At 44.5% G+C, this 21,733-nt stretch overlaps 2 protein-coding genes across 2 annotated transcripts in view; both read right to left on the bottom strand.

Annotated features, from left to right (window-relative positions):
* The window catches only part of LOC132892779 (H-2 class II histocompatibility antigen, A-R alpha chain-like), a 159,927-nt gene that overhangs the window by 9,476 nt on the left and 128,718 nt on the right, over positions 1 to 21,733 (bottom strand). The gene's annotated exons all lie outside the window — the stretch shown is intronic.
* On the bottom strand, positions 18,931 to 21,241 carry LOC132892788 (H-2 class II histocompatibility antigen, E-S beta chain-like). Its single transcript, XM_060931169.1, has 4 exons — positions 21,097 to 21,241; positions 20,549 to 20,821; positions 19,964 to 20,245; positions 18,931 to 19,638 (listed from the first exon to the last, which is right to left on the bottom strand). The coding sequence occupies exons 1-4, from the start codon at positions 21,152 to 21,154 to the stop codon at positions 19,439 to 19,441; spliced, it is 813 nt and encodes a 270-aa protein (XP_060787152.1). The 5' UTR covers positions 21,155 to 21,241; the 3' UTR covers positions 18,931 to 19,438.

Here is a 21,733-nt window from a genome sequence, read left to right as displayed (position 1 = left end):
TTTCTTTTTGAAAATCTATTTTTGTACAAATCTACTTTTCTAAAAATATCAAAAATACCAAAAAAAGGAACAGCATGCTTTGAACATTGTTTGTCTAAAAATTGCCACCAAGTTTTAAAAATAAAAACTCTTGCTTGGATTTTTTGTCCTCTCCCTCTGTTTTTGGCCTGATCCATTTGCCCCTAGTGGCGCCCGCACATCCATCCCGTTACAACTGGTGTCAGAGAAGTGGGATCAAGGCCTAGAGGGCAGCAGCGAGTTTTTCAATTTTTTTGTGGCAGATTATTTTTTCGTTTTCCCTCCACGATCTTCATGTCCTTGGGGTGGTGACACCAGCTGATGTGATGGGGCTGAAGAAAACTGGTGAATGGAAACCTGTTCATCAAGAAGGCGGGGCCGGTGGCGGAGATGACAGCAATGATCCTGAACTGGCCGAGGTGGCTGAAGACCTATCGGTACAGGAGCTGCAAGATATGTTCCGGTCTATGATGGCACAGCAACAAGCATGTGACGTCAAGCTGGAGCAGGAAGCCGCGCGACAGGAAAGCCGTTGGCGAACCCTTCAACACCAGTTTAGCCTCCTGCAACAGGAAGTACACACCAGAACTACACCAGTCCCAGATGCAGCGGTTGGCGTGCCAGACAGCGGTGCTGATGCGATGCCGTGGCACCCACCACCACTGCCTCCATCGTCAGCAGAGCCACCTCGCCCCAGCAGCCAAGCAAGGACCATGGTGGAGAGGGAGCCCAGATTGCAGTGTCTAGGTGAGCAAGATGATGTTGAGCATTACTTGGTCACATTTGAAAGAGTGGCCATGGCGTGTCAGTGGCCAACAACTGACTGGGCAGTAAGGTTAGCGCCCCTCCTGATGGGCAAGGCTAGGGCCGCTTATGTTGCTATGGACCAGCACGATGCCCTGAACTACAACAAGCTGAAGGAGACCATATTGGCCAAGTACAACATCAACAAGGAGACCTATCGGCTGAACTTCAGAGGTGCTGAGGTGAAGGAGGAGGAGTCACCGAAGGAGTTGTACACCCGCCTGCGAGACCTGTACCAACGATGGGTCCAGCCTGAGAAGCACACCAAGGAGCAGATTGGAGAAATGATAATCCTGGAACAGTTCCTTCGTTTGACGTCCCCTGACCTCCAGGTGTGGATCAGGGAACACGACCCGGTCTCAGCAGCCGAAGCTGCCTCCCTGGCAGACATCTTTGTGGCAGCCCGGCAGAAGATGCAGCCATGGACCTATGCCCAATGGAGGGCAGGCAAAGACTCCAGTAGGCCCCAACGTCATCCTCCACCCACAAAGAGCAGCAGTGGACCACCAAAGAAGTTCAACAGCAGCCAGACATCTGTGGGTGGTAAGAGTGGTCCCCAGAATTATAACCCTGCTGTTAGGTCCAACCTTACTTTTAACCCCAGTAGCCCCAAAGTACCTGTGTGTTTTCAGTGTGGTGAGGAAGGTCATATTACTCCCAAATGCCCAAACAATGCCACCCAGTCCAACATTTGTACAGTACCTAGAGCTAGCACCCCCAGAAAGTCGGTAGCTCTTAGCTTTCATACTGTAGTGTTAAATGGGCGGGAGGTTGAGTCACTGATTGACACTGGCAACATGCAGTCTCTAGTCAATGCTAATTATGTTTCAGCTCAACTTCATAATTATGCTGTGATGACCCAGTTAAAGTGTGTGCACGGAGATGAAAGGTCATACCCTACTGCAAGCATGTATGTGAAGGTTTTGGGACAGTCTTACTTATTGGATGTTGGGGTAGTGGATAGCTTACCATATCCCATGATTTTGGGTCGGGATTTTTCTTTATTGTGTCAGCTCGTAGCTGGTAATAACGAGTGTAATGTGGCTGTGACCAGGGCAATGGCTAAGAGTAGCGAGGAGGAAACTCCACTTTCTGCTTTGCCCTTTTTCAATGCAGATGTTGAGGCTCTGCCTGGTAAGAGCCATAAGTCAAAAAGATAGAGGAGACAGGAGAAGTTCCAGTTTGGAATTTCTGGTAGTCAGGAGGATCCTTGTCCAGAGCTGGCAGATGTCCTTGTAAAAATTCCCCAAGATATGGCTTCAATGCAGCAGCAAGACCTAGACATTGGCCCTTTGTTTCGGCAGGCTCAGCTTAGTGTTGAGGAGGAGATGCCAGGGCAAGGTTTTGCTATTAAAGATGGAGTTTTGCATAAAGTGGGAGGGGCTGAGGCCAGGATGGTGGTTCCATTGAAGGCTAGGGGGGTAGTCCTTGACTTGGGCCATTCCATACCATGGGCAGGCCATTTAGGCAAACATAAAACTGTTGCCAGAATCAGCTGTTATTTTTATTGGCCAAGTATGGCAAAAGACATTGCAGATTTTTGTAAGACATGTCCTGAGTGTCAGAAAACTGCAAGCAGAGCTCCCCCTAAGGTCCCCTTAGAACCTCTTCCTATAGTAGGCACTCCTTTTGAGCAGTTGGGTATGGACGTAGTAGGTCTCCTTGAGCGCAGCAAAGCTGGGAATAGGTTCATGCTTGTGATTACTGATTACGCTACGAGATACCCAGAGGTTTTTGCTCTTAAAGCTGTTAAGGCTAGGACCACGTGTCTAATCCAGTTGTTCTCAAGGGTGGGGTTCCCTAGAGCTATAATAACTGACCAGGGGTCCAATTTTATGTCCAAACTTCTCAAGCAGGTGTATGGGTTGTTAGGCATAAAAGGTATATGGACCACCCCTTATCACCCACAAATGGATGGCCTGACTGAACGGTTCAACCAGACCCTTAAGCAGATGCTACGCAAGTTTGTGGATGAATCGGGCTCTGACTGGGACAATTGGCTCCCCTACCTTCTATTTGTTTATTGCAAGGTGCCGCAGGCCTCAACTGGATTTGCACCTTTTGAATTGCTTTATGGACATGACATTCGAGGCCCCCTGGCACTCCTGAAAGAGACCTGGATGAAGGAGGAGACTCCACCCTTGCAGGACACGCTTTCGTATGTGTTGCAGATGCGTGAGAGGCTGAAGAGCATGGCAGAACTGGCACAGCAGAACCTTGAGCAAGCCCAGCAGCGCCAGAAATCCTACTATGACTGCAGGGCTCACGCTCTGAGTTTTAATGAGGGAGACAAAGTGTTGGTGATGTTGCTGAGTGACTCCAGTAAGTTGCTCGCCAAACGGCAAGGTCCCTTTGAGGTGGTGCGGAGGCTCGGCTCAACCAATTATGAAGTTGTTAAGCCAGGAGAGAGGCGCTCCAGATGAGTGCTGCACATCAACCTTCTGAAGGAGTGGAGGGAATGTCCAGGTGTGAGTGCAGAGTCCCTGATGATCTGTCGGGTGCAAGAAGAGGATGAGGTCGAGGAGCAGTACCTACCTTTACCAACAGAGGGCGCCCTTAACCTTGACCATCTCTCCTCTGACCAACAGGCGGCCATCAAGTGGCTCTGTGGTCCCCACCTGTTCAAAGAACAACCAGGCCACACTCAGCTGGTGAGTTATCACATTTCCCTGTGTGAGGGGGCAGCTCCTCGTCGCATGAGTTACAAGATTCCAGAGCGACTCCTTGATGGACTGAGGAAGGAGACTGACCAGATGCTCACCATGGGGATTATCGAACCATCCAGCAGCGAGTGGTGCTCCCCAATAGTCCTTGTCCCAAAGAAGGACGGCAGTCTTTGGTTCTGTGTTGACGTCAGGTATTTGAACTCTGTTTCTAAGTTTGATTCATACCCTACCCCGAGAATTGATGACCTCATTGACTCTCTTGGCTCAGCTAACTGGGTAACTACCTTAGACTTGGCCAAGGGATATTGGCAAGTCCCCCTGAGTGCTTCAACTAAAGAACTGACTGCATTTCGTACCCCTTGGGGGATTTTTCAGTTCTCAGTCATGCTGTTTGGGATCCACAGTGCTGCTGCCACCTTCCAGAGATTGATGGATCATGTGCTGGAGGGAACGCAGGGGTACGCGGCTGCTTACCTTGATGATGTAATTATTTACAGTGCGTCATGGGCGGAGCATCTACGTCACCTGTGCGAAGTCCTGAGGAGGATCAAGGAGGCAGGCCTGACCATCAATCCAGTTAAGTGTGCCATCGCTCGGAAGAAAGCAGAGTACCTGGGGCATGTAATTGGTGGGGGTGTCATCAAACCGCAGGTGCAGAAGCTGGAGGCTATCCAGCAGTGCCCTTTGCCCCAGACCAAGACCCAGGTGCGGTCATTCTTAGGCATGGCCAGGTGGTACAGGAGATTCGTGCCAAACTTCTCGGTCAGGGCAGCCACCCTCACAGACTTGACCCAAAAGAACTCCCCAGTCCAGGTCCGGTGGACAGAGGACGCCAGGAAGGCGTTCGAGGACATTCAGAATGCCCTTTGCCATGAACCTGTGTTGTACTGTCCTAATTTTGAAAAGCAATTTGTTTTGCAGACAGACGCCTCTGATAGAGGTTTGAGGGCAGTGCTCCTGCAGGGTGAACCAGGCGAGAGATATCCAGTGGCGTACATCAGCCGGAAGCTGTATCCCAGGGAGGTGCGATACTCAACCGTCGAGAAGGAATGCCTGGCGGTGAAATGGGCCCTTGATGCCTTCAGGTATTACCTCCTTGGCCGTGAGTTCCTGCTGGAGACAGACCATTGTCCTCTGCAGTGGGTGGACCACATGCATGATTTCAACGCGCGCATCACCAGGTGGTACCTCTCCATGCAGCCTTTCTGGTTCACCATCTGCCATATCCCAGGGAGGGATAACGCCACTGCAGATTTCCTCTCTCGCCTGTCGGCGTGAGACCAGAGGTGTGGGGGGGGTGTGACAGTCATGGACGGACCGCACATTTCCCTTGCCTCGTGGCTGCGAGGCAGCCTTTGTTTCACTGCCTACCTGTGCCTAAACACACACACACACCGACTGGCAACTCCAGGAACATTGAGCTAAATGCTAAGATGCTAAACTTTGCTGGTACTCTTTTGCCCATGAACACTGTTTTACTAAAGACATTTATGGAAAGGAAAATGCAACACAGACTATTTCTAATGTTTCTTTTTAATGTACCAAGTTGCTGCAGAGATTTAGGTGCTGAAAAGAAAAAAGTAGCATACCGTTTCTTGCCGTGGTGATGAACTGTCTTGTCGCGTCCCGCAGGTGGCAAAAGAGTGCCGAAATGAAACAGAGACTCATTTATTTCGTGCCAGCCACAATTGCTCTGGTCCATCTTGCCAGAATGTCATAGGGAAGACGGAGACGGCCCTGATCAAGCCGCTTCTATATCTCTGTATTACGGTGATGTTTTGCAATGTTTAGTTTTAATGTTTATGTTGTCAACTTGTTGTTTAAATGCTGTAGAATGTCCTTATGATGCATCAGAGTCTGTAATGTTATTGTTTGTGTTTAGTGATTGTTATGTGTTCCCCTTTCATGTTGGAATGGTGCTGGTCACCTTCTTTATGTATGTTAGCCTAGTCCTATGTCTTTAGTCTAGCGTTTGACTTCATGTGGTGAATTTGTCTTGACATTGACTTTGCTGCCTGTTGTTCTCTGCTCTTAAAGAGACATAGCAAATATTTTCTGGGACATTCTAGTTGACAACTTTTGTATTTTCTTTTTGAAAATCTATTTTTGTACAAATCTATTTTTCTAAAAACATCAAAAATACCAAAAAAAAAGGAAAATCATGCTTTGAACATTGTTTGTCTAAAAATTGCCACCAAGTTTTAAAAATAAAAACTCTTGCTTGGATTTTTTTTGTCCTCTCCCTCTGTTTTTGGCCTGATCCATTTGCCCCTAGTGGCGCCCGCACATCCATTCGGTTACACCCTGCCTGAATTGTTCCCTGTTTTTTTGGTCTAGTTTTCTGTCCAGGTTTTGCCCCAGTTTTACCTGCCTGTTCTTTTGTGTTTTGCTTCCTCTGCCTGGGTTTCCCTTGTCCCTGTTTTCTTCAGTTTTTGTGAAGATTTTTCTGTCCTGTTTTTGTCCCTGACCGTGCCTGCCTGCTCTTCTGTGTTTTGACCTCTTGGTCCATTCTTTGACCACCGATTTTGCCTGAGCCTTATTGTACCTCTGCCCTGCACTTCATTAAAGAAGTTTCTTTTTGTACACTGCCTGTCTTGAGTCTGGTCTTGGGTCCTCACTTCACCTCAGCTCACCATTTCTGACAGTAATATTCATTTGTTGGTTCATGACACCTCATCTGGGCGTGTCTCTTTCTGACAATTGTCCTGAGGAGGAGATGAGCGAAGAAGAAAGAAGACTGAAAGCTGCAAAATCAAGAGTCATTTTATTTTTAGAAGAAAAAAACTGTTTTTATGGCTCCTGAAATCATATTTTTCTGAATTTAATGAAATTTGTTACTTTAGTTTGAGTATATAAAAACATCTAACACACATATTTTTGATTTTTTTAAAAATAGTACCAGGAAAATAGCCACCACTTGTTTGGGATCCATTCAAATGGGCGATAAAACTGCAGGCCGAGTGCTGAGTGAGTGGGATTCTAACATTGAAGCACTGCTGCTCTTTGACCCAAAAGAGCCCCCAAGCTTCTTTTCTGCACACTGGTACTCTTACACCAGACCTGGCCTTCATCATATGTCGCGGTAACGACCTGAAACCGGAGAGACGTGTCTTGGACAGGTTCTCTCATTCACACCACCAGCCATCCATCATCAAAGTACCATTGCTGGTACAGCTGGTAGCTGGCAAACCGGTCAGGAGATGGAATTTCAGGAAGGTGAACTGGCAGTTGTTTATGGCAGAAATGGAAAGAAGAACTGCTGGTCTGCTGGACCCAGAAGCAGCTGATGTGGATGTTGTATATGCCACCTACTGTAAAGTCCTCCTTAGGGCAGCAAAGCACAACATCCCGCGTAGCTACAACAAGAACTACATCCTGGGCTGGGATGAGGAGTGCAGCTGCCTGCTGCGCCAACACCAGCAGGCGAGCTCCAGGGAAGAAATGGACGCAACAGCAACAACCTTACTGCAGAAGCTGGATGACACCTGAACTAGGTGGACTGAAGTAGTGGAATCTATCGACTTCACCCACTCTAGCCGGAAGGTGTGGCAGACCATCAACCTGCTCTCAGGGAGAAAAGCAACACCCCGCAGGAGTCAAGTGACAGCAGATGCCATTGCTTCCCAGCTCCTGAAAAATGGCCGCTTCCCAGATGCAGACAAAAACTTCACACGACTGATCTTGTGTGAGGTATCGTCTCTCTACAGGGCAGTCAGTGTCGATGCCAACCTCTCAGGAGACTTCACAGCAGCTGAACTAAGTGCAGCAATTAACAAACTGAAGCCGGGCAAGTCACCAGGTTGAGACAATATCCACTCAGAGTTTGTCATACACCAAAGTGAAAGAACATCTTGCTGGCTATGCTCGTTCTTCTCAGCATGCTTCTGGAGGTCCAAGCTTCCAAAGACCTGGTGCCGTGCTTCCGTCATAGCCTTGCCAAAGCCGAACAAACCCGCTGAAGATCCGAAGTCCTACAGGCCCGTCTCTCTGCTCTGTGTCCCATATAAGATCCTGTGAGGCTGATTCACAGATGCATTGAGCCACTGGTGGACCCACAACTCCCACTGGAACAAGCCGGCTTCTGCCGAGGCAGGTCAACAGTGGATCAGGTAACCCTACTCACTCAGGACATTGAAAACATCTTTCAGGATAACGAGAAAGCTGGAGTCATATTCCTGGACCTGACAGCCGCCTATGACACCGTGTGGCACCGTGGACTACATCTGAAACTGTTGAGGACAATCCCGGACCGGCATATGGTGAGGTTCATCATGGAGATGCTATCAAACCATGGCTTTATCCTACAGACCAGCGATGGCCAGACCAGCAGGCTCCGAAGGCTGAAGAACGGTGTCCCGCAAGACTCTGTCCTCTCACCAATGTTGTTTAACATCTACAGTCATGACCTGCTGGATACAATATCTACCAAGTATGGCTATGCGGGCGATTTGGCCATCATGCTTCGACGCCCAACAGGGAAGGCGATGGAAGATGGTCTCAACCAAGACATGGGCATCTTGGCAGACTACCTCCAGAAGTGGCACCTTCAGCTCAGCGTGGGCAAGAAATTGTCTGCAGCATACCACCTCAACAATCGGGAAGCAAGAAGGGAACTGGACGTGTATGTTGGCAACAACTGCCTGGAGTTCCAGCAAGCCCCCAAGTACCTCAGTGTATGCTTGGATCGGACACTGTCCTATAAGCAACACCTGGATGAAGTGAAGGCCAAGGTAACAGCAAGGGTCTCGCTCATCCGCCGTCTGGTGGGTTCAACTTGGGGAGCTTCCCCCAGACCCTTCGCATATTAACACTTGTCCTACCTGTAGCCGAATACGGCTCAAGTCTCGCCATCCCTACAACAAGGCAGCACAAGAGATGCTACATTCTATCCCTGAGGACTTGTCCAGAGATGCCTGGCTGGCAGCATCCTGGAAATAGGCGTGGGAGATGGCTGGGCCCTCCCGCATCCAATGATACATCAGGACACAGGAGGTGGTGTAAAAGGAGAAGACCTGCCACGCCACCTGGGGACCTCACTGAACCGTCTATGCACTGGGGTCAGCTGCTTCAAGTCATCTCTGAAGAAGTGGGGCCTTTTGGACAGTGTGGCATGCGAGTGTGGCGAACCTGAACAGACTGCCAAGCACAATCACCGGCTGCCCCCGATACAGCCCACCCTCAGAAGCTGGCCTCTTCGACTTAGGACTGGGTTCGAACCCAGTGGCCAGCGAGGGCCTTTCTGTGTGGAGTTTGCATGTTCTCCCCGTGTTTGCGTGGGAATCCTCCAGGTGCTCCTGTTTCCCCCACAGTTTAAAGACATGCAGTTAGTTTAGGTTAATATGGGATGGCCTTGGACTGAGGTGCCCTTGAGCGAGGCACCTAACTCCCAACTGCTACCCAGGTGCTGTTAGCATGGCTGCCCACTGCTCTGGGTATGTGCTCACATGTGTGTGCCTGTGTGTTCACTTCTTCAGATGGGTTAAATGCAGAGAGGAAATTTCACAAGTGTGTGATGAATAAAGTTGTGCTTTCTGCTTTCTTCTTCTTCTTTTCTTCAAAGATGAGGGCACGGCTGCACGACACTGAGTTGGCCATCTAATGATATATAAAAGAAGAAGAAGAATCATCATCATCATCATTGTCACAACATAAAATATAATAAAATGGATAATTGTGGGTTGTGATTTACCCCATTGCAATAACATGAAAAAAGATAAAAGCAATCCTGGGGGAATCTTTGGAACTCAGGGAGAACATGCAAAATTCCACACAAACAATAAACCAAGCTTAGGTTCAAACCAGAGGCCTGATAGTCTGAGTGTATATTATACTATCAAATAATTTTAATAAAATACTGAGGACCTTTGCTGATTTAATGCAGTGCTTCTCAAAACATTATCGGGGGACACCCCAGGGGTCTGTGAAGCATAATCAGTAATAATTAAACTTTCCATCTATTATATATATTGTTTATCTATCAGGGTTGAGGGGATTCCTAAAGCCAATCCCAGATGATTTCAGGTGAGAGTCGGAGTTCACCCTGGGCAGCTCACCAGTCTATCGCAGGACTAACACAGAGATGAACAGCCATCACACTCACATTCACACCAATGGGAAATTTAGAGGAGCCAGTTGCCCTAATCTGCATGTCTTTGGACTGTGGGAGGAAATCAGAAAACCTGGAGGAAATGCCACACAGAAAGACCCCAGCTGGCTATAAGGTTGAACCTAGAACCTTCTTGCTGTGAGGCAACAGTGCTAACCACTGCATGACTGTGCCAACCAATGTCACCTATCAATAATTAAAACTTGGACCCAATGTGTATGTGCGGGGGGAAATTTCTCCATGCTAAAAAAATAAATATCCAAAATATTATTGTTCACATTCCAATAATGATATGTTTGGTGGGGATCTGTGAAGTTTATTCTACAGTTAAAGTTGTTCCTGACTGCAAAAAGATTGGGAGTGCTTGGTTTAGTGATCTGTAGCTCTTTATTTATTAACTTTGTCAGATAAGGAAGAGATTTTTTATGCAATAATTTCCTGTATGGGGCGGCACGGTGGTGTAGTGGTTAGCGCTGTCGCCTCACAGCAAGAAGGTCCTGGGTTCGAGCCCCGGGGCCGGCGAGGGCCTTTCTGTGTGGAGTTTGCATGTTCTCCCCGTGTCCGCGTGGGTTTCCTCCGGGTGCTCCGGTTTCCCCCACAGTCCAAAGACATGCAGGTTAGGTTAACTGGTGACTCTAAATTGACCGTAGGTGTGAATGTGAGTGTGAATGGTTGTCTGTGTCTATGTGTCAGCCCTGTGATGACCTGGCGACTTGTCCAGGGTGTACCCCGCCTTTCGCCCGTAGTCAGCTGGGATAGGCTCCAGCTTGCCTGCGACCCTGTAGAAGGATAAAGCGGCTAGAGATGATGAGATGAGATGAATTTCCTGTATATAAAGACTGTCGAACCTGGTATGTGTGCAGGTGGATGGGAAGGAGGACTCAGGAGATCAGCAGATTTTGACTTAGCTTTGGGTCTTGCTTTATTTCTCCAACAGGCACTTTTCAGAATGCTCACAACAACTCAACCGGTAAAACAAAATAATACACAGTCTGAATATTTCCGGACTTTCCCCTCAATGAAATCCACCAACACTTTCAAAGGTCACACTTTGTCAGCTCTGTTCCTTTCTCTTATGTTCACGGCCTCTCTAAAAGATAAATAAAGAACATATCTGTAACCATGAATTGGACTGAAAGGCTGTTTTTCAAACTGTATGAATTCTGTACTGTACTATTATGTATTTGAAATGAACACTGATGCCTCAGTATCTCCACTAGACGTCACTGTGTTTGTGCTGTATGTGTTCATATGTATGCATGAGGTCAGATGAAGAAAGAGGGAATCACAAAACATGGAGGAACTGAACCTCTGACGCCTTTAGCTCATGTAAAGGTTGCATTAAGTTGACAGATGGCTGATTGGTTTGCTATTTTCTCCATAAATATTAAGGAGAGAGGAATCACATAGTACAATATTTATTGTACCCCTTAACATAATCCTATTCAGACTATTGAAATATTAGACTTGTCATTTAAATGTCTACAATGACCCTATGGCTATTTGTTGGTGTATGGAGGTTTTTTTTTTAAATTAATATTTAAAATTTCCAGCAATTGTACACATTAAATCCAATTTAACATTATTTATATGCACTGAAAGGTGCAAATGTTGGCCTTTACAGCTTTAAAGATAATTCCTGTCTAATTATGTACCTTGCATTAAAGTATGCTATTTCTAGATTTCCATTTGAAAGATACATAATAAAGGTACAAAAGGTACCCCTCCAGCAATAAAGAACGGGACAGTTAAGTACTCTTTTTTTCCTGAGAGAGACAGCAGACTTTATGCTAAAAAAAAAAAAAAAGCCCCACAGTTACTAAACACGCATCTTGGAGAAGTTCACTGGAACCATTTCCAAATGTGAGCCAATCAGAGGGCAGGGATATTATTACATCATCAGTTTCTCAGAAAAAAATATGTTGAACAGCCTGCCATGAAAGTCTAAAGAATAAAGAAACACTCATCTCATCTCATTATCTCAAGCCGCTTTATCCTTCTACAGGGTCGCAGGCAAGCGGGAGCCTATCCCAGCTGACTACGGGCGAAAGGCAGGGTACACCCTGGACAAGTTGCCAGGTCATCACAGGGCTGACACATAGACACAGACAACCATTCACACTCACACCTACAGTCAATTTAGAGTCACCAGTTAACCTAACCTGCATGTCTTTGGGGGAAACCGGAGCACCCGGAGGAAACCCATGTGGACACGGGGAGAACATGCAAACTCCGCACAGAAAGGCCCTCGCCGGCCATGGGGCTCAAACCCGGACCTTCTTGCTGTGAGGTGACAGCGCTAACCACTACACCACCGTGCCGCCCTAAAGAAACACTTATTCTTTAAATATATTATAGTGATGTTCTGTTGAATAAGAGGCGTAATATAATGTTGGTTTGAAGAAGATGGAACAGGGTAGGAAAGTCTGATTAAATCCCCGTGGAGCATGAAGATGATGATGCTGTAAAATGATGCGCTTTAGACAGCTGAAAAGCTGAAATCAGTCCCATTGGTTTTAAATGAGCTGTCCATCATTTTAGCATGATGTTAAGATATAATAACATGATGATCTGACTAGGTGATCTTCTTCCATTGTCCCAAGGTTGATATTTGCATGCCCATTGTAGGTGCTTTTGATGGTACAAAAGGTTTAGCATGGGCACTCTGACCAGTCTCCAGCTATGCAGCCCCATATACAAAAGGGTGTGATGTGCTGTGTTTTGTTACACATTCCTCCTGTAACCATCATTAATATCTTCTGTGCTTTTCTGTGCCACAGTAGCCCTCCTGTTGGTTTAGATCAGGCTTGTAGTGCTCGAGTCCAGGACTCAGACCGGAGTCTGACTCGTTTCCTAATTTTAAGGACTTGTTACTTGACTTGGATTTGAGCACTGATGACTCGGACTCATGCATTAACTGCATTCGGACTCATAAATTGGAGACAAGGACTCTGATTTTTTCTTTATTTTTTGTCACATACGATAATAATTTGGCATAAGATATTTATAGCTACATTAATTTTTGTACTAATTTCGTGCAAGAGTGTCACACCTGCGTGACTTGGCGCGTGCATCAGATAGACTCTCGGGCGCTCTGGACATTGCATGCAACAAGCGGACTCTCGCACACGCTATAAATGACTTGCACCTGCACAGGATTAAGGTGCAATCAGCGTGCCTACATAAAGCTGTGAAAACACACTTACTTTGCAAAGTATTGAGTTGCGTTGCTAATACATTACCGAGCCTAATTTCCTTGTTTGGTTTCCTGATCCCTGATTCCCTGTTTCTTGTCTTTGATCCTGCCGAGTCTACGATAGCCTGTTTGTGCCTCGTTCGACCTATCGCATGTTTCACCGTTTTACGATTTTGCCTGCCGTTCTGGATTGTTTACCGTCTTCACTTGTATTAATAAACACACCTTCTGCACTTACATCCGTCTCCCAACCATCTCTGACAGAATACTTCACACTCCCTGATAAAGAGAAGCACATTCACCTGTTCATACGGCATGTTCAGGAACAAGCTAGTATTAATGGCATTGAAACAGACACCGTCAAATGGTGTGGTTGGAGTCTTGTTCTCGGATTTGACTCAGACCAATTGTGGACTCGACTTGAAATTTTATTTAATGACTTGGACTTGACTCAGACTTGAACACTGGGGACTCGAGACTGGACTCGGACTTGAGGTTTAGTGACTCGACTACAACCCTGGTTTAGATCAGATGGGATGGGCTTCATTGCTCTCTCTGTCAATCAGCCTCAGGCACACAACCCCCCGGTGCTGGTTCATGGTTTGTTCCTCCGCAGACCACATTCAGTCAGAACTCACAAATGCTGAGTGGGAGCAGCCCATAAGCCTTTCCAGCAATGCTCCAAACCCAGTCATCTGGCAATAAGGTTCTGGCTCTTATAAAAGTCACTCAGGATTTCATGCCTGCCCATTTCTCCCACATCCAATATATTGACTATCAGAACTGAGTGTTTGCTTACTGTATAATAATGTGTATATATAATTATGCAATCCTGGATGTATAAATGACATTTTGATGAGCAAAAATTTAAACTACACTTACTGGAAGTGAGCTGCAACTGTATCAGATGAGTGCTTGATCAGCTTTAACAATGGGAATGTTTTCCGTAATGTGGAGAACAAAATAATCCAGAACACTGAATCCACACAGTATTTTATTACATCAGTGTATTATATCATGGCCACATCGCACGTGATGTTTGTCAGGTGCACAGTGTGGTATGCTGGCAACAAAAATATAATTTAAAAATGTGGACAATTATTGTGGGTAAACACATACTGTATTGTTAATTTAAGAAAAAAACTCAATGATTGAAAATTGATAAGATCTTTTACATATGACTAGTCAGCCTTAATACAATGGATAAAATTATAAAACAATATTAAAAATGGTTCTTTTATGCTTATATATATATATATATATATATATATATATATATATATATATATATATATATATATATATATATATATTTGACTATTCCAAAGAGCAATATAGCTTTTTTTATGCTAAAATTTCCATGGACATAACATATTAGGTCCAAGATTACATTTATTTATAGATTATTTCTTCATGAGTTATTGAGGCATGGCATAATGTCTGACTCTACCTCATTTTTACATTACAGCCTGGAATAACTGATTTCATAAATACAGTATTACCAATATCAGTCAGGGAATGGGAGGCAGATGCAAGTGGGAATGCAAGCAGTCTTTTTAAAAGCAATACAATGGATATAGATCTACACAAATGTATAAAATGTGAACAGTGGTGAACCGGCGACACCTTTATAGACCTGACACCTTTCTGTTTTAGCCAGCATTAACTTTTTCAGCATTTTGTGCTACAGTAGGTCTTCTGTTTTTCTGGATGGTACCATATGTGCTATGTGAATCAATGAGCCTTCGGCACCCATGACCCTGTTGCCAGTTCACTGGTTGTCTTTCCTTGGACCACTTTTGTTCAGTACTAACCACTGCATACCGGGAACACCCCGCAAGATGTACCATATTGGAGATGCTCAGACCCAGTCATCTCACCATCACAGTTTTGGCAAAGTTGCTCAGATTCATACACTTAGCCATTTTTCCTGCTTCCAACACATCAACTTCAAGAACTGACTGTTCTCTTTCTTGCTGCCTAATATATCCCACCGCTTGATTGGTGCCACTGTAATGAGATAATCAATGATATTCACTTCACTGATCAGTGGTTTTAATGTTATGCCTGATCAGTGTAAAAATTTCCTCAAACACATCCCGCTGGTTTCAGATTTCCTCTATGTTTTACATCTTCATGTTAGCCAAATGCTAACATACAGCATAATCACCTACACATAAGCAGTGAGAGCAAGAGACTGAAAGATGATGATTTCTGACTCGTGGGTTTATTACACTGCAGCCAAAATCACTTTTAATATCAGTGAGTGTGATGCTGTTATTGTGAAACTTCCATCCATTATCTGTAATTGCTTATCCTGTGCACGGTCGCAGGCAAGCTGGATCCTATCCCAGCTAACTATGGGTGGGAGGCGGGGTTCACCCTGGACAAGTCACCACGTCATCACAGGTCTGACACAGAGAGACACACAACCATTCACACTCACATTCACACCTACGGTCAATTTAGAGCCACCAATTATCCTAACCTGCATGTCTTTGGACTGTGGGGGAAACCGGAGCACCCGGAGGAAACCCACACAGACATGGGGAGAACATGCAAACTCCACACAGAAAGGACCCCGTCAGCTGCTGGGCTTGAACCCAGAACCTTCTTGCTGTGAGGCGACAGTGCTAACCACTACACCACTGTGCCGCCTATTGTGAAACTTGTTTATTTTATTTCAATCAAGCAAGTCAGGCTATTACTGTAATAAGAAATTGAAATCATCCACAACCTGTACATCCATACATCCTGAACCGTAACCTGCTCGAACCCTCACCTGTTCAATTATAACCTGTCTGAATTGTAAGCCACTTTGAATGAAATAGGACATTGGATCTATACCAGGGTGGAATCCTGTTCCAGATTTGATAGCTGTAATAGGGTTTATACCTTTCACTCACAGCTGAAACTCCACATGTTAAAGTATTTCTCAATCTCAGTCTACAAGATTTGATCTTACTGATCCAAAGGTTGTGAGGTCAAATCCCATGACTGAAAGGAAGTCACAGTTAGGCCTGTAAATATCACACTTAACTCTCAGCTGGTCACCTCTGTGCTTTATTTATGTTGGGAAGCCATGGCCTAATGGTTAGAGAAGCAGCTTGGGGACCAAAAGGTTACTGGTTCAGTTCCCTGGACCAATAAGTCACTTAATCTCCAACTGCTCCCCAGGCTGCTCATGGTACGTTGTATGCTGCTCTGGTTAAGAGCGTCTGATAAATGCCTGTAATGTAACATTATGCTTCGCTTACATGATTAACATTTTCTGACAGAATAATAAATGCACTGTTATAGAAAGTAGATAGTAAATCAAATCATTGTGTATATTTTCTGGTGTTCCAGATCAAAAATAATGACAAGATTTCAGCTCTGAGTTTTTTCAAAGCTAAAGAACACATTTTAGAATCAGCTCAATGACTCTCCTGATTAAAAGCATCATCTTATAAACGCAAAATGATCCATCACACTGAAAACCATTTCATTTTTAAATTCATTTCATTCTTCCTCTTCTTATTATTATTATTTATGCATTGCTTTTTTTTTTTCCAGAGGAAGTGAAGCTCCCGACCACAAACTGGACCTGATTCTCCACTTCAGCTTGAATTAAGTTCATAATGCATAATCCAGTCGTAATGACGCCACAGAAATACAGCAGGATTAAAAGTTTACTCATAAGAACTGTGTTAATTTCATCAGCTATATAATGCAACATATATAAATCTGTCTAATGATATTTATGAATATAATTTAAGAGTCATTTACCGTTTTAAAGAAAATTTTACATCAATTTCTTTTACAACCAAAAGTTTATTAAGAGTCAGCATCCATACAGAATCAAAAATCAATCCAGTTCTTACCATTAAAATGAAATTATGTGATTGATGATACAAAACCAGAAATTTACAGATAACTGTTAGTATTGAATCGTAATAAACAGCATCACTAAAACTGAGGAAGTGATCCAGGTTAAAATAGACTGTAGGGGGCGCTAATGATTTCATCTCATCTCATTATCTCTAGCCGCTTTATCCTCTTCTACAGGGTCACAGGCAAGCTGGAGCCTATCCCAGCTGACTACGGGCGAAAGGCGGGGTACACCCTGGACAAGTCGCCAGGTCATCGCAGGGCTGACACATAGACACAGACAACCATTCACACTCACACCTACGGTCAATTTAGAGTCACCAGTTAACCTAACCTGCATGTCTCTGGACTGTGGGGGAAACCGGAGCACCCAGAGGAAACCCACGCGGACACGGGGAGAACATGCAGACTCCACACAGAAAGGCCCTCGCCGGCCCCGGGGCTCGAACCCGGACCTTCTTGCTGTGAGGCGACAGCGCTAACCACTACACCACCGTGCCGCCCCACATTGACTTCTGTAATAGTAATTAATTATTTCATAACCTTCAGATGCATTATAAGGAATTAATTTATACATTTTTAAGCTGAATGTAGTATCTATGTATAGTGAAGGCTACATCAGGGGGCAAAGCCTTTTCTTACAAAGCCCCACTGTTATGGAACAGCCTTCCAAGTAATGTTCGGGAATCAGACACAGTCTCAGCATTTAAGTCTAGGCTGAAAACATATCTGTTTAGTCAAGCCTTTTGTTAATGGTGTTTATGAGGTAAAGGAGTAGATCTGGAGGGTCCTCAGACAGAGTGTTTTAGTAAACTGGGATGTATGGATGCTGTCAGTCCCCACTCGCTTGCTCACTCGAGTTTGTTGACGGTGCAGTGGCTGGCTGCTTTATGTCCCGGGGCTCCCTCATGCCTGTGTTACCTTCTGGCTCTCTCCTTTTAGTTATGCTGTCATAGTTAGTTGCCGGAGTCCCTGCTTGTACTCGGTGCAAGATGTATACTGTTCCTACTTATTCAGGTGACATTGGGCATACCTAACCACCTGTGTTTTCTTTCTCTCCCCCCCACCCCAAATCTGTCCCTCTGAGTTACATGGAGTCAACAGGAAATCTTTTGGTGGAGACGGTGGGGACCTCAACTGGCTATTGTAGCCTGCAGGGAATTGGCCATCAGACATTCTGTCGCATGTCCCAGACCCGGTGAAATGTAACTGAATTGTCTTGGCCAGGCCTAAGGGTCCCATCTGCATCTCATCATTGCTGAGGAGTGTGCTCCCATCACCCAATCAAGCATCCAGCCAGAGCAGGTCATCTCATCTCATCTCATTATCTCTAGCCGCTTTATCCTTCTACAGGGTCGCAGGCAAGCTGGAGCCTATCCCAGCTGACTACAGGCGAAAGGCGGGGTACACCCTGGACAAGTCGCCAGGTCATCACAGGGCTGACACATAGACACAGACAACCATTCACACTCACATTCACACCTACGCTCAATTTTAGAGTCACCAGTTAACCTAACCTGCATGTCTTTGGACTGTGGGGGAAACCGGAGCACCCGGAGGAAACCCACGCGGACACGGAGAGAACATGCAAACTCCACACAGAAAGGCCCTCGCCGGCCCCGGGGCTCGAACCCAGGACCTTCTTGCTGTGAGGCGACAGCGCTAACCACTACACCACCGTGCCGCCCCCAGAGCAGGTCATGATATATTTTTTACCATATTAACATGCCATTGTGTGTTATGCCTGATGTAAAGACTCTCGTCTCTGCGAGCCTACCACACAGATTTAATACTTGTCATTTTTAGGGCATACCTAACAACATGTTTTCTTTCTCTCTCTCCCCCCCCCCCCCCCCCCCCATCTGTCCCTCTGAGTTACATGTTGATCCTGGGATTGAGATGCTGGCCTCTTCTGCCCCTCGGACCTGCTTGGTCCATCCTGGTGCCCTGTGTCTGGTTGGAGTTTGATCGCCCCACTCCTGTGAAGGACGGCCCCATGAGGACAGTTGAGGGTTATACCTGTTAAAACTGTTAATATTATAGTCAGGCTGTCTGTTGTTGCCCAAATGAGGATGGGTTCCCTTTTGAGTCTGGTTCCTCTCGAGGTTTCTTCCTCATGTCGTCTGAGGGAGTTTTTCCTTGCCACCGTCGCCACAGGCTTGCTCATTGGGGATAGATTAGGGATAAAATTAGCTCATGTTTTAAGTCGTTCAAATTCTGTAAAGCTGCTTTGCGACAATGTTTATTGTTAAAAGCGCTGTACAAATAAACTTGATTTGATTTGATTTGATCTAAGCTCAGTTTGTCAAATTTCTACTCAAGAACTCTTATAAAGCCTATAATCAAGATATTTAACATCAGTTTCAGCAAAATCTGACAGAAAGCTGGTCTTACATTAAGGAAAGTGATAATACAGACGCAGATGCACATATTATGAAATGCTCATTTCTCAGCAGGTTCTAATTGTTCGGAATAAAGCAGATGTTTAACAGATAAAGCGATTTCAGCAAACACTCCAGTGTTTCTCTGCTCACAGACCTGTACAAATTAACATCACATGTGTGAGCTTAAAAATCATCACATTTCAGCTTAACTGTAGCTAAACAGTGAGCATTATGGGTAAATTAACTCCATCCAATATGGGGAATGAAGCTGAAACCAACATGTCAACTTCAAATGATGCCTGTGTTTATGTCGGCACCAGGATCCGTCCTGTGAACACAAATCAGAAATAAAGCAGAAGGATGAATATCAGGTAGCAAGGTTAAATATTAATTATTAATAGCACTTCAATTTTAATAACAAATACACAGATGTCCTAATACACGTTTCTGTTTGTAGATTTCCTGCAATCTTCCACTGACCTGAGCATTTCTTCCTGTAGTAGATGAATCCAGCAGCTGAAAGCACGATCCCCAACACCAGCCCTGAAGCCCCGATAGCAATCTTACTCTTATCAGGTTCAGACATCGAGGGATCTGAGACAGAAAGGGGTTTATATAGATAGATTACAAAAATAACTCATATAATAGCAGTTAATAGCAGCACTAAGCGCTATGGAATAGCATTTTTATACAACAACAGTGTTAAGAACTACTTTTACTTTCAGCTATGAAAAAAACCCGAATAAATTTTATTTGATAATTATATATTTTTTAAGTCGTTGATTATTGTTGTTGACTGAACACCAAGTTTTGAAAGATGAGTTATGATGTGAGTGAAACAGGATCTCTGTTTTTTTTTAAGCTCAGTTCATGACAGTGGACTCAGATATTTAGATCTGACTGTGATGATCAGACTCACCCCACTTATAGACCATGGGCTTTTGGAAGCTGGCGTGTTGCACCACACAGGAGATCTCCTCTCCAGATTCAGGCATGTACTCCAGATGTGAGTGGATCTGATAGTACCAGTCTCCATCAGCCATCTCCTCAGTGTACGTCACATCACCCTCAATCTCTTTCCCGTTTCTCAGCCAGGTCACCTCAATGTCTGGGGGGTAAAAGCTGTAAGCGCTGCACATCAGCCTGGCTGGGTGAGTGCCATCTGACTTCTTTACCAAAGTGACCTTAACCCGGGGCTCAACTGCACAATTAAACCACAACAACATCAACTTCTAGCTTCGAGTCATTCATTATAAACTAATAATAATAATAATAATAATAATAATAATAATAATAGTATGTAGGTATCTAAAAGGTAATCAGTTTAATTAGGTAACTAGTAAGCTACAGAAGAGCAGCTCGGTGTGTATTATACATGCATTTAAATGCAACTAAAATATTAAACTGAACTAAAAATAATGTAAAATCTGTTACAGGCATACATCATGAGGAAATACTGGGAATATTACTGAATTAAAGTTTTGAGGTTCACGAATAATCTCACCTCCTTTACTGAGGACGGCGCTGGAGTACGTCTGAGCACTGGGCTTACAGAAACGATCCACATTGGCTTTCCGTGTTTGCAGCTCTGCAGTGTCATTGTTCCAAATCTCTGCGTTATAGATGCCTATTTCAGTGTATCCCACAAACTTCCCCAGAGTGCTGTTAAACTCTACGTAGTTGATCTTATTGAAGGTGTAAGACAGTATGTACTCCATGTCACTGAGACCATCAGAGCTCCAGAAGCACCAAGATTCTATTGACAGTGAATGCCCATCTGAGAGAAAAATAACACCAAAGCTTTATTTCACTGCTAAAACTGAGAGTAATACAGCTTCTATTTTGAATCGATTTTAATGTTTATTTTAAAAACTAATTCTGTGCTTAAACCTGCCTTTAAACACTAAATCAATAAATCTCCAGTTCTGTAATATTCCTCTGACAAATCTACATCCTTTCTTTTGTTTATTTGTCTGTTTTCTTTTTTTTAACAGAACACAGGTGGTGTTTTCTTTAACACAGCCTAACCTCAGCAGCTGATCTAATACTCACTTGCTGTGTGCAGGATGGCAGGCAGTAAGAGGAGCAGTATTCTCAGCAGCTCCGACATTGTTCCTCTCTGAGTGTGTTCTCTTACTGAGGAAAGTGTGGGTGAAGCAGCTCTACTCTACACACACACACACACACACACACACACACACACACACACACACACACACACACACACACACCAATCCTGCACCACACACACACAGTCACATGTTTCCAGGCAGAATTCAAACCAATACTGTTCACCTGTTAAAGCTGTCAGGTTTAAATCCATCAGTTCACTATTTAAAACTTCTGAATTCATCAGTTAAGACAAGTTCAGGATTATTTCTCTCTCAAACTGCAAAGATAATAATAATAATAATAATAATAATAATAATAATAATAATAATAATAATACATTTCTCATTTTCAGTTCACAAAATATCGAAGAATGTGGGCTGTTTTTCTTGAACATTCATGTCCTTAATAATTAAACTTTAGTTTCAATAAAAAATAGTTACATGTAGTATCAGACATCTTGGGATTTTTTTTAATTGTTTTCCTAAATTATATTTTCTGCATAACAGTCAAACATTATGCTATCATAGTAATTATTGTCCACTCACCCATCTGCTTAGACACACACACACACTATAGA

Source organism: Neoarius graeffei, chromosome 10 (genome assembly GCF_027579695.1).
Source record: "Neoarius graeffei isolate fNeoGra1 chromosome 10, fNeoGra1.pri, whole genome shotgun sequence".
Taxonomy (NCBI): domain Eukaryota; kingdom Metazoa; phylum Chordata; class Actinopteri; order Siluriformes; family Ariidae; genus Neoarius; species Neoarius graeffei.
This window is presented reverse-complemented; position numbering and strand designations above follow the sequence as displayed.